Raw genomic sequence first — 13,635 nt, 5'->3', positions numbered from 1 at the left:
GAAGTCGCAGTTAATTTAGAGGTCTTAACTGTGTAAGTAAAATTAACATTTGTGGTTAAACACCTTGTTATATTCATGGTTGTAGTCGTATTTGTATTATTCCATATCGTAGTAATGGCCGTAGTCGTCAGTGTAGTCGTACTCGTATTCAAAGAAGTTGTACTGGAGACAGCCGTCGTCGTAGTCGTTACTGTACTCATAGTCATTAAAGTCGTAGATCGTGATAGAAGACTTGTAGTCGTTCAAGTCGTAGTAATATTCGTAGACGCAGTCGTGGTTGTAACCTGAACAAAAACGCAATGACAATCCCCATCTTGGTAATCTTCAAAGAATGAGCTTCATACGGTAACATGCAGCATCTTGACGTATACAGCTAACGGTAAGAGCTTTATACGGTTCAAGCTGCATATGGTGTTGCAATCAATGTATTCAGCTCACTCGTAAGCTTTAAACAGTGTAACTGATCTTTATTATTAAAAGTCGTTTACAAAGATAAAGAAGGAAAAATCAAAACTATTAACTATTAAGGAAAAAGGTCTTCACAAATTCATAAAATAAAGAAGAGAGACACGATGGCTCTAATTTCGCTCACCTAAATATGAATACTCTTAATGAAAAGGAACATGATATATTGTAAACTGTAACGAAACTGGTTGCTATTGCTAAGGAAAAACAATAGTTAGTACAGCAGTCACTGATTGCTATAAAAACTCAATGGTTTCCTTGGAAGTCAGTGCCTGTTATGAACTTCAATGGTAGATTCATTCGTTGCTATGGAAAGTTAATGTTTGCTTTTATAGAAGTCACTGGTTGCTATGGAAATTTACTGTTTGCTATGGAAAGTCAATGGCTGCTATTAAGCCACGGGTTGCTATGGAAGTCAATATTTGGTATAGAAAGCATTTGTTTGCTTTGGTAGTCATCAGTTGCTATTGAAAGTCAAAAGTTGCTTTGAAAGTCACTCATTACTATTGGAAGTCACTGTTTGCTATAGAAGCCAATGGTTGTTGTAGAAAATCACTGGTTGCTATGGAAGTATATGGTTGCTATTGAAAGTCAATGCTTGCTGGAGAAAGTCACTAGTAGCTATGGACAGTAACTGATTGTTAAAGAAGACAAATATTGTTATAGAAAGTTAGTGATTGCTATGAAATTCAATGGTTGCTATGGGAAATCACTGGTTGCTTTGGATATTATGGATAGTCACTGGTTGCTATTGAAGTCAGTAGTTGCTATGTAAAGTTACTGGTTGCTATGGTATTTTATGGCTTCTATGGAAAGTTATTGGTTGCTATGGAGGACAATGGTTACTATGGAAAGTCACTGGCTGCTATGAGAAGTCACTGCAAGTCTTTTAGATGTTTCTTGCTAAAATCTAAGGCTTTAGACTTCATCGTTTTATTGTGGCATGTAGTGTAAGCAATGAATAATAGCCGCAAAAAGAAATACTCGCAAGTCACATTTCAGTCCAAAAGTAGGATTTTGTCCGCTGCATATAAGGACTGAACAAATTTATAAGTTTAATATTCTTTTATGTTGTGTTAGCTGCGCACGAGGATGACACGTGATTTCAGCACGGAACGCGGCCATTATATCAAATATTTTATAATTAATTAGAACGGACTGGATGAAAAAAGCAGAATCATTTCAATTTGACAAAATCCATTAAAATGTTCGACTTTCTACTTCGATCTTGTATTGACATAAAAGTACGTGATCAATTTTGATTGACTACTGTTAATAATCTGTACAAATTTCTTTTATTTACCCAGAATCGACTGAAAAGATTTGGCTGATTTAAATAATGATATGACTTATGACTTACTCGTCATTTATAAAAAAAAATAGTGGATTATTTTTTTAAATCTTTACAATTCAAGATAAGCATGACACACACTAGAAAGTGGACTGTTTTAATTCTATTATACACATGCAATTCTTAAACGTCTAAAAGAGCAAAAAGTCTAATTTTGCGACGTTTAAAAGTCTCCTGCCGTGAATATTAATTGTACAAATTTACATTCCATGTGTCAGAAAAAAATCCCTGAAAACAAATACATGAAAAAGGAGTTAAAAAGAAAGAAGAAGAAAAATTGAATATTTATTTCACACAGAATGATTCCTGGTATCAGAAAAAAATGCAAATGAAAAAAGATATGAAATAAAAAAAAAAGAAAAAAAAGTAAGCGCTATTAATAAATCAAGTATTATTCTCTTGGATGAGTTTTCTTTTGTCTTGCGACAAATCATCGACTCTTATTTGCATAATTGAACGGTTTTTAATCAGATATTATCAACGTTCAAGTCTTATATAGTATTTTGCTTCACATTATTTATAATACTAACTGACTCAACCTGGAAGTAAAATTAACCTAACTGCGCGACTGTTAAAGCAAAATAGTACTTTGTGAAGTAATGTCGCGTTGAAAAAATATGGAGAATATCTTCCAAATTTTTCTTCTCCTGGGATTTGGTGTTGGCCTTTCAACACAAAACACCGTAAGTATTTTCTTTTTATTACCAATTTATTAATTGGCATCTTTATATCACAAGCAAAAATAGTAATTTAATGGTAAGGATATATTTAAACTTACAACATTCAAAGATGCGCTTTTGTTTCTTTTAAAGGCACACGAATCCTCTCTGAAATGGGTAAATATTTTTTTACTTCTTCAGAGAGGAAAAATGTGTTTTATACGTACTTGTTTAATTTTGGTTTGGGAACAATGTCATCCGAAAAGAATTAAATGTGAAATAATTTGTTATAAAAGTATGCAAGTAAAAAAACTGCAGCATTTGACTTCTATACACAATACTAAATCATGCACTAAATTCGTGGACTAAATGGAACTCCAGTGAGATCCAAAAGTCTAAAAAAATATTACGATTATATAACGATTTGCAAAATATAATAAGAAATAAGACATATTATGCTGAAATAATAAAGTTAAACTTGTTTTTTTTTTGTGTGTGCTATTTTAGCCCGATCTGAGTGAAATGAGTTGCAATATGTTTTATTTTTTTCATTTTCGGGTCTTTATTCACGATCGATTAGATGGAACGTGATTTCGGAAAAACTATTTCCAGTCCCGTCATCCCTATATGATCAATTAGTAAGTTTTTGGGCTACATGGCCCGACCATTATTGGCCTAAATTAGCCTTATTTTACCATATATACCTATATATCTAGATGTAACAGCATCACTTGTCAGGCCGATGAATTATATATGTAAGTTAAGAAATTCTTTCTTTCTTTCAATTTTTTTGTAGCTTTAAACAAAAAGTTTAAAATTACAAAAAGGAGATTTGTTCGGTATTCCCTTTATTTTCCTGTTCGAAAGTCTAATTGTACTATTTCAATAACATATATATTCCGCATAAGTTTAAACATATTCGTTTTCATTCGATTGGGACGAAACCTTAAAGCTTGTGGCAAACTATCCGCTAGGTCGATTTCATGGGTTGTACAAGACTTGATGATGGTTTAATTACAGATACATTTTGTCGCTATATTAGTGCTCGAACCCTTCTTCACTGGGTTGAGAAAATAAACCATACACAGTAACTTGCCATTTTGTTTCTGTATTTGCTAAAATGTCAGTTTAACCACCTATGTTTTGTTATAGTGAGACGTTTTCGTGTTACATCAGTTATACAAATTATGAATTATCTGTAATTTAGATATAAAAGATTTAAAGTTCTAGGATTGAATTGATGTTTTTCTGGTTGATGATTCTCTCAGCTAATTCATAGTTAATACGCCTTTGAAAAAAAGATTGTGATTTGTAGATAACATTTTATGTTAACAAACGAAATTCCAATTCATTAAGTTATGAAGTTTTGAAAAAAAATCTCTTGCAAGAAAATAAGAACTAAGAACTTTGATAACTACTTTTTTAATTTTTATACATCCAATTTAAACAAAGAAGTTCATCTAAATAAGTTGTAAAAAGTTGTTGGGTGTCCGTATGGACCTTAGATTCTTAAATAAAATAAAGGTGTAAAAAATAGATTTAAACAGAGTATGTTTATTATATGTCTTTGATTTAAACAAAAACGACGATATTTTATTATTCTGCATGGCGTTGATTCAAAATTAAGTACAGAGAAATGTTTCATCGACGGAATTGATAATTTAGATAGATAGATAGATATTTATTCAGGTTAAAACACACATACATGTATACATAAAACAAACACTTTAGCATTTTATATAAAACTGATGACACAATTGTAATATAATATTTCGGAAGTTTGTCAGACATAAATATCACAGACGGCTCATTAAATAATAAAATATTAAAACTAAAAACAAAATCTAAAACCCTTTCTTTCCTATGACTTTGGTAAGCATAGATTACTGTTCGGAAGAAGGTGAAGCTGATAACACTGTTAATCATCAGGGAGTGTGCACAGCGGAAAAGTGTATACTTGCGAACACGGTCATTGGTCGGGAACCGATAACTCTGTCGCTATGAAATAACTTTAAAATCTTACACCATTTTCTTATACTAAAGATATAGCAGCTTACAAGCATAACAATAATGTTCCTTTCATCACCTTATTAAACGTGTGCGTAACACCAAGAGAGCCAAGGTATGAAATGTTTTTTTGAATGATTAAAAAGATACCGAGAATTTAGTGACAACAATATCTTTTTCTGCACAGTCTTATGGATAATGCCAACCCTTTGCTAAACACTAAAGTTTATTTTTTTATAAGAAATATATATTACATATATATTTACGTAATGGAATAGCTTTTGACAATTTAATGACTGTAATAGTATTTTTTTCTTCAAATATGATTCTTCTTCAGGTTTAAATGTGTTTGAATCTTGAAAAAGTGTAATTCTATTTTTTCCCCATATATTTCCATAGCAATATTAAACAGAAGAAAGCGGTTCTTTTGGGTTCGCCCGATATTTGCTTGCTGGTTTTTCTGTAAGTAATTATTCGTAAGAGTTTTTTATAGCTATTTATTTTATTTAATTATGACCTTTATAATTTACCACATTGTTATACCATTTTTATGAACTTTTTTTTAAAAGTAATTAAACTATTCGTATTAACAACGTCTGGTAAATTGCTTATAGGTTTGTAAGCCCTAAAGAACGGGGTCTTTTAATTTGAAATTCCCTTATGAGGATATAAATGATGCAAAAATATTCACTTTTTTAAAAACACAATAATTGGCATTGTTGGCAATTCTATGCTCAAACGACGTGCAAGTGTTTCTGTGTCATAATGTATGAAATAAAAGTTTGTGTTACTTGTCAAATTACCCAGTCTTTGGTGATTGTCACTCAGCTGGCGCCTTCAAAACTACAGGGTTATTATATTAAAAATGCTTAATATTTTAGTGTGTTATTAATTAAACAATTAATAAAAGAATTAAAGTATTATCAGAGACATAGATAACAGAGATAGGCTACTTCCTAGCCAGTTAAAATATCACGCGTGCCTACTAAACTTAAAACTTGTAGCAAGTAAAAATTATTAACCAGATATCAAAATCAGTAAAATAATACATTTTCTGAAAGCTTATGCATTTGTCTATGGCTGCAGGTAAAAATATTTACAGTTCCCATTTAAATCAATGTTGTATATCATTTTTTAAAGACAACTACATAATATTTTTTGTTACAAAACTATTCATTTGACAAAAAACTGGCTCAGTGGGTATGTTCTGCCATGTTTTTCTAAGTGAAAGGCATGGAAAGTTACCATTATTTTAACATGCAGCCATAGATGAAAGATTTACCTTTCAAATGGTATATAATATTAAAGGATCATATGTATATCCGTTAAGTTTTATTTGCTACAAATGCCTTATTTTCCACTTTTTTTTATAGGCATGAGTGATATTTCAATGGAGTATATAGGAGCTGCTTATCTCTGTTATCTATGTCTCTGGTATTATGTACTGGCTCGTGTCGTGACGTGGACACTTCTATCATTTTTTGTCGTTTGTTTTGTTAAACAATAGGTAGAAGGAGACGAAATAGGGTGAGGACAATAACCAAGTATCCGCCTACATTCCCAGTACCATGTACATCAAACGATATCCAAAGTAATTACAACATTGGTTCCGCAGAGGACAGCGTTGTTGTCAGCTGGACCGTGCCAAGAGCCTCGGATAGAAACGGAGGCACACCAAGGTAATATCCTTTGCTTAGGATCTCATTATCTAATTCCCTTTAAATGTTGAAGCTTAATGTCAAACCAAAATAATTGTAATTGACCAATTATTACAAAGAAATAAGATTCAGTAGAACGATAGTTGCGCGGTAAAGAATAAGTAATAGAACGAGCATCGGGACGCGATTATATATGATTTGTACGAGGGCACAGCTGAGCGCCCTAATAATTAGATTGCCGAGTGTTTTTATGTAATTTCTCTTTTGTATCATAGGCAAAAATATAACACTTTCCCTAGCGTCACACTATGCACCCCAAGAAAAAATGTAAGCAATAAACAAGCAGCTGCTTATAACTATGTCATTATCCCTTTCCCTGCCATCACAATAGATAAACTCTAGCAAAAATGTAGCCAATCAACGAGCATACTTTACGTTTATCCTTGACAAACAGTGCGGTGCACTCCAGTTACCGCACTTTGCAATTATTCGTATACGATGTAACACATTTAACAAATTTTCAATAGAAATGTCTCCAAACTTTAATACAACGTATTAAATATGAAGTTTAACATCCGCAATAACTTGTTCGTAAAATATATCAATTCTAGTGTTACACAAGTTGGTGGTGGTAGAAATGGAGGTCGGTTTGATGGAGCTACTTATGGAAAGACGCACTATATTACTTATAAAGCTACCGATTCGGACGGCCTTACTGGACATTGTTATTTTTCCTTTACTGTCACTGGTAGGTACTGTATACTGTGAAAGACCATTGTTGTTCTTTTTTAAATTCTCTATTGGATTTTTTTGTATGCTTAGTCGACAGTCGCGAATACTCATGGCAAAATGACATTATTGTATTTATGCATCTTAAAGTATTTATATTTAATTTCAAATATGTTACTTAATGGTTGCTTTAAGTTCACTTTCTATAATCTGAACCCTTATTCCAGGACGTTTCAGAATAATACAATTTATTATTTAGATTGCTTCCTTTAATGTAAATTTTATTACCACATTTTGATAATTTTATGTAATGGATTGTTATAGCTTTTAATTTATTGTTTCAGACAATTATTAAGTCTGACATTGAATGTGTGATGTGTCTGTCTAATGTTTTATAGCTAAATTATGGAAATTTAAAGTAAATTGGTCTACCATGGACATATTTTGTTTTCCAGAAGTATTTCAAAAATCGATAAAAACAATAGAAATGTATCATTTGGATATATTATAAAATATAACTTGAAAGAGATAATGTTGACAAAGTTCTAAGTAACATTTAATTATCTGCTATAAAATATATATATAATATCTGATCATCTCACACTTGTCAACAACATCAAAATATAACCCTTTACATGGTTTGTAGTTGTGTCTAATACTAAATACTGACAACTTAATCATTTTATTGTATAACATAACTTCCATTATAGATCAATTCACTTTAAAAAGATATGGAGCAGAATTTGGATATTTATTCGCTGTTTATCTTTCAATTTCTAGTTATCTAATTTATATTCGTATTCATTAAATTCTTATCTATAATCACATAAATTTAAATTGATTTAAACAAGTTTAATTCCTACTGTTTAATTGACCGTTAAACATTTGTATTTTGATACTGCAGAATGTAAGGATCAATTGTTTTGACTTTCCACGTGTTTACGTGGAATATGACTTTCAAGCTCCTGCCGTCAATGTCCTACAAGCAATACAATACGTCTAATAATTATGATATTAAACTACACAACCTGGAGAAAGAAAACACATTTTGTTGAGAACATATATGACATAAGATTGCAAATCTACAAAGAAATCATCCCATCTGAAATAGGCAGGCGGTCAAAAAAGTTGAAATTCATTCCGTTGAAGCCAAAAATCTACCATGGCCCAAGACCCAAAACAACACATTTTGTCCCTCTGGCAAAAGATACCTGCAAATATACAGGCTAAACGAACACCGTCTCTGCTTTAGGAACTCCTAATGCATGCAAAATATCACAAAGAAACTGGTGCTCAACCTTGTAGATTTTTCACCACTGCTAAAAGTCTGTACCACCCCCTTTCACATGACTTGTTTTTACCGTGCATGCTGTTTAATAGCAATATTTACAAAAAAGGCGGCCTTGATATTTATAATCAACAGCATGGGATTTCTGGCCATGTTTTCGAATTCGCCAGTGATCATATTATTTGATGTCACAAAAACAAATTTCATGCTGAAAATGCACTTTAAACACAATCAGTCATTTAACCTTTTCCATTATATAGACGTGTTTTGAGGGCTTTTTTGTGACGTTTTTGACGGGTAGTCACCCTCATCGTCAAGAAAATTTTGGACATGTGACGGGCTAAAAATGGCCTCAGGTCGATCTCAGGGTAACTAGTAACCGACGCTGAAAAGCCTTTTACTCTATCTTAATTTATTGAGAAGCACTTTGAAATCAGTTTTGATGAAAAAGAAAAACAAACAATGCAAAAAAGTGATTTTTTGCAATATTTAGACGTCCCCCGTTGCCATGATAACGATTGAGCATGCTGTTACAGAGGCTATGGTCCAGTCAACATTTTTGCCAAGTTTCTTCAGTATTGAAGCATTTTTCATAGTTTCATAGCAGTTTGAACTTGCAACAGGAGGCTTTTCAATGAAAACGGCCTTTTTTCACAATATGCTCATGGGGTAAAAGGTTAAATCCAGAATATTCACTATATCCAAGAAATCCTCCCTGGCCATTCGAAGCTGTGGCTTACATTACTGTGGTGTGCTATAAATATTAATCACATGGTTTCTAGTTTTTTTATTTGTTTCGCTGTTCTTCTTATTGAAATGAGTCCGTTTTCTTTCGCTTAAGGTTGTTTAATGTTAATAATTTCATAAAGTTAGAATATGGATACATCTTTATGATAACAATTCTTATAGCCTCTACATACAAATTTATTTTCAGTGTGAATTGAATGGGAATAAGAGTTGCACAAATACATCTGTAAGAAACAAGTTCGAGAAAACACACTTTCTTTTAAATAAGTAGAAATAGCACATGTTTAAAACAAAAACAAAATATTGGTATCTAAAATTAAATTAAACGTATTAAGATGAAGTACTGGCATTGGCTTTAGAATATTACAATAAACATAGTAAAAAAGAATAAATAAATATTTAAGTGAAGAACTTTGATTTACTCACAGATGAATTAAATTTGTAGGAATATGATTTAAACTTAAGCAAATTAAAACAATAAGTAGTCAAATGAATAAATACCCAAAGTCTGCTCCAGAAAAAGACACATGGTTACCAGTAAAATTCTAAATGAGTATTTTGTGGAAAGATGACGCACGATTATATATGACCATAATGCAGTTTTATCATGCGTGCAGTTCGGTTATGTACCCTGTACATTCTTGAATGATAAATGTTATAATTATGACAGAACGAATAGAACACAGCTGAAGAGTTAAATGAACAACAAATAACTATGCATATTTCTTTTCTGCAAGAATTGACTTGTAACTCCCTGTCGTGGCCTCCAAATGGCGCCCAAATTTGCGACAACAAGAATATTCTCGGAAGTTTATGTCACTATACCTGCAATACTGGGTACCAACTGACCGGAAGTAGTACAGTCACGTGTCAAAATGCAGCATCGCCATCATGGTCAGCTGTTCCAACTTGTGAAAGTAAGTTTAATTCTTGCTTAATATTTTAAAGCATAAGTTGCTATTTCAAAATAGAAAACAACAAAATAAAAGTAAAGAAAAAAAAACTTTGAGGAATCGGTAGAGTCATGACGGACTGTAAATATAGATATCATAAACATGATATACCTCAATAGCGAACCGGAAATAGTTGATTGAATTTTAGTAAAAGGACTCATTTTTTCAGATGAATTATCATGTAGAATCAAACGCATTGACTGTCTAAAGTATTTAAAAGGCACATTATGCCTCAGAAACGAATATATTTTTCCTTCTCATTCAAAAATGGTCTCAGAGCATGTTAGATACTAATCACCTAAAGAAAGTTGATAAAAATGTGAAGAATTTGTCGTAAATGTAGCAAACTGGAAAAAATAGTATTCCGACTTCCATACAAAATACTTATTCTTTATAACTGTACCCATCGCCAAAAAGCAACGGAAGCGATGGTTCAGGTAATTGGCCATTTTATCCTCACACCTTCTGCTCACGGAAGCGTGAGTCATTTGTTTTTGAAAATATAATGGGACACCAATGTTAAGAAGCGTTTGAGAAAAGAAAAAATGAAAACATTCTTGGCGAATAATGGGCCTTTAATATTGTGATCTACTTAGAAATCTCCTGCAGTGAGCCGAATTACCCTGTTCATACAACGGCACAGTGTTCGGATCCAGCCTACGGCTACTTGTCGGTATGTTCAATGAAATGTGACGTAGGGTACACCTTGAAAGGAGCTTACTTTATGCAATGCCGGGCAGACCGTACATGGTCAAACGTTGGAGCTACATCATGCGTTGGTAAGGTTTAGTCAGTAAAGTAGGATAAAATCTCACTGAAATTTGCTTTCTTTACGTTTATATGAGTGTACTTTACTTACTATACATTGGAAATAAACTTTTATAATACAGATACTGTGATTGACATTAGTCATTGAATTCATTTTTACATTTTTCTTAATTCATAAATATGTTGTTTACCATTTAACTTAGATGATTCGCCGCCGACTATTTCGTGCGTAACTCCTCAGATTTTATACGCCGACCGAGGTGTGACAACAACATCAGTTACCTGGCATCTTCCTACAGCGTCTGACGCCACAGACGACAATCCTTCCATTGTACACACTTTTGGCCAAATAATTGGGACAGTTCTTGAAGTGGGAACAGAAATAGTAAAATATAAGGCAGTTGATGAAGATGGTAGCGAATCTCAAGAATGTTTTATCCAGCTTCAGGTTTTCTGCCCAATAAGAATGTCTAATGACAGTTAAAGCTGTCGTCATTTTTTCTACATGTTAAATATGATATTTTGAGATAATTCGTTTCATATAATTGTCAAATCAAAGTAATTATGGTGGCAAATGAAATTTGCCGTCAATAATGTACATAAACAAACTGAAAACCCGAAGGTAACTCTGATCTGCCGGTCAGCTCTCTACATGTAAAGCGAAAACACATTTCCAGATTTTCTATTTTTAGAAACGAACGTTTCTGGCGCGTTATAAATAGCTCTCCAGGCGTTGATTTGAAGTAGGCTTAAGTCGTAATATTGTGATGAACGCTTTGAAAAATGGTCAACGTATAAAAGTAGATGCAAAGAAGAAAAGCGTCCCTTGTCCCTCTTTTTGGGCTTGTTTTTAAATTGTTATTCTTTTTATGAAACTGAAAATTATAGAATGACTTTTCAAAGAGCTTAATGACTCGGATTTTAAAAATCAACGTATAGAGTGTCTTAATTACCTGGTCAGAAGAAATAAAAAAAGGTAAACAATGAGAAAGCTATGATAATTTAAAGCGGCATCATCAATTACATGTCGGTTGTAAAAAGTACATTTGGTTTTAATTTGTTACTTTTATGCATTGTACAGAGTTGTAGATTTTAGCATTAACTCCATTTTTTATTGTAGAATTTTCTTTGGTTTCTTTTTTATAAAATCGAAATTTCGAACATAAGCAAATTATTTTTCAGAGCCATGTCCGGTTGGGTACTTTCTTAACCAAACAAGCAACCTATGTGATCAGTGCCCTGCCGGCGTGTATAAGGACGTCAAAAGTGGAAGCACGTGTTCATCATGTCCTAACGGGTACACAACACAGGTATCTGGGTCCAAGTCCGAGTCTGATTGTGTCAGTGAATATTTACCGTATAATACATTAAAGTTTAAAATATGCTTTACATTTAGTGTTTTGACAATAAATAACGCATTTATTGGTAGTACCACGGCAAGCTCAACTTTTCGACCCTTTCCGTCTGTCTTTGGATGTACTCGATATCATACCGGAAGTGGTCGTGACCATTGTTGCCAGTAATAAAGAGCATCTCTTATATTTAATTCATTTTTGTATAACTGCCGCTTTTCTCGTCATAACAGTTTTCAATGATTGATATTTACACAAAATGCAATATAATAATTAAATGTTACATAAACTTTTACGAAGTTAATGTCCTTTTTTTGTTTCTTAGTTATCAATAACAACTTGATTCTATTTTCTGTCAGAACTATGTAGTCCAGAAACATATTCTGCAAGTACGGTTGAGATATGTAACACGTGTCCCCTTGGTTACTATCAAGATGAGTATGGACAGACGACATGTAAACAATGTCCTTCCGGTAAAACAACTGCGTCAACAAACAGTAGCTCTGCTGATGATTGCAAAAGTAAGAATTTCAGCCATTGATATTTTTTTATATTTATCATACCAGTTTAGTCTGTTTTTATGTCTACATTTTACACGATCTCCTGTCTTCGGCACATTGTTAGACAGATTCTATATAGTTAATATAATAAATTCTATATAATCAATATACTAGATACTATATACAATGTAATCACTATGGAGGTTACTAGACATCAACAGACAATGTACTACAAAGTCGATATACCAGATATTTCATAGTCTATATACTAATACTATATAATACTACATTATATACCACATGCGATGTATTTAAGATAAACTTGTTTAGAATTACCCAAATGTACCAGCAAATTATGGAAAGCCGCAGTTATGGAAAGGCACAGTACTGGGGTTTTCAATAGAATATAAATGTTCGTTGCATTTCTTTTATTTCTAACCTTCATTATGGCAAAGATCGTTTCCTTTTCCCCCTCTAGTATTTGAGGATTGCGTGTCTTCACCATGTAACGGACATAACTGTACCAGTGTCCAAGACAGCTTTATCTGCACTTGTGATGGCGGTTGGTCTGGACTAATTGTACGACACCACCGGATAAATGTAATGGCAATGCATGTGAAAATGGTGCAACGTGTAATAGTGGAACTACCAATTACACGTGCAGTTGTGCTACTGGATACAGTGGTTCGTTTTGTGAAATTTCACCATGTAAGTTTTTATGAAATAAAAGTGATTTATGTGTTAATTGATGATAATAATAATTGTAAAGATAAAATCTCAATCTGGTACAGTAGTTCAACATTTCTTGCTTTGTTTAAAGCCCGATTAATCCGCACAAAAAATATCAATTTTACTCAAAAATTTATTAATTATCTCTTGGATAAATTGCTACACTTTCCAAAAAAAAAAATTAACTTATTTGCCGAATAACTAGGTCATTTGTTGCTTGTTTTTCATTTTTGTACACTAAGCTCTTTAGACGGTAACTGATAATTTTGTTTTGAAATCAAAATGCCACTTTGTTTACATTTTACTACTTTTGTGACAATCTGTGTCATATTCACTGCTATTTTGGTCATTGGTCAAATAAGCATCTCGCGTGTTCTATAGCATAGTATTGTTTTAATTCATTATAAAACACATTTTGACAGGAATAAA

At 32.5% G+C, this 13,635-nt stretch overlaps 1 protein-coding gene and 1 long non-coding RNA gene across 2 annotated transcripts in view; both read left to right on the top strand.

Annotated features, from left to right (window-relative positions):
- The first annotated feature begins 4,860 nt into the window (after positions 1-4,860).
- LOC132759546 (uncharacterized) lies at positions 4,861-6,889 on the top strand. Its single transcript, XR_009629731.1, has 3 exons — positions 4,861-4,944; positions 5,990-6,161; positions 6,752-6,889. It is a non-coding gene; the product is annotated as an uncharacterized LOC132759546 (long non-coding RNA).
- Positions 6,890-9,619: 2,730 nt separating this feature from the next.
- The window catches only part of LOC132759551 (sushi, von Willebrand factor type A, EGF and pentraxin domain-containing protein 1-like), a 75,527-nt gene continuing 71,511 nt past the window's right edge, over positions 9,620-13,635 (top strand). The window contains exons 1-6 of the mRNA XM_060751341.1: positions 9,620-9,821; positions 10,454-10,636; positions 10,829-11,104; positions 11,793-11,969; positions 12,337-12,498; positions 12,956-13,185. Of these exons, the coding sequence (XP_060607324.1) occupies positions 9,620-9,821; positions 10,454-10,636; positions 10,829-11,104; positions 11,793-11,969; positions 12,337-12,498; positions 12,956-13,185 (1,230 nt within the window). The remainder of the gene's footprint in view (positions 9,822-10,453; positions 10,637-10,828; positions 11,105-11,792; positions 11,970-12,336; positions 12,499-12,955; positions 13,186-13,635) is intronic.

The sequence above is a fragment of the Ruditapes philippinarum genome, unplaced genomic scaffold (assembly GCF_026571515.1).
Source record: "Ruditapes philippinarum isolate M1 unplaced genomic scaffold, ASM2657151v2 ctg916_1_1_1_1, whole genome shotgun sequence".
Taxonomy (NCBI): domain Eukaryota; kingdom Metazoa; phylum Mollusca; class Bivalvia; order Venerida; family Veneridae; genus Ruditapes; species Ruditapes philippinarum.
Note: the sequence above shows the minus strand (reverse complement) of the source record. Positions and strands in the feature narration are given on the sequence as shown.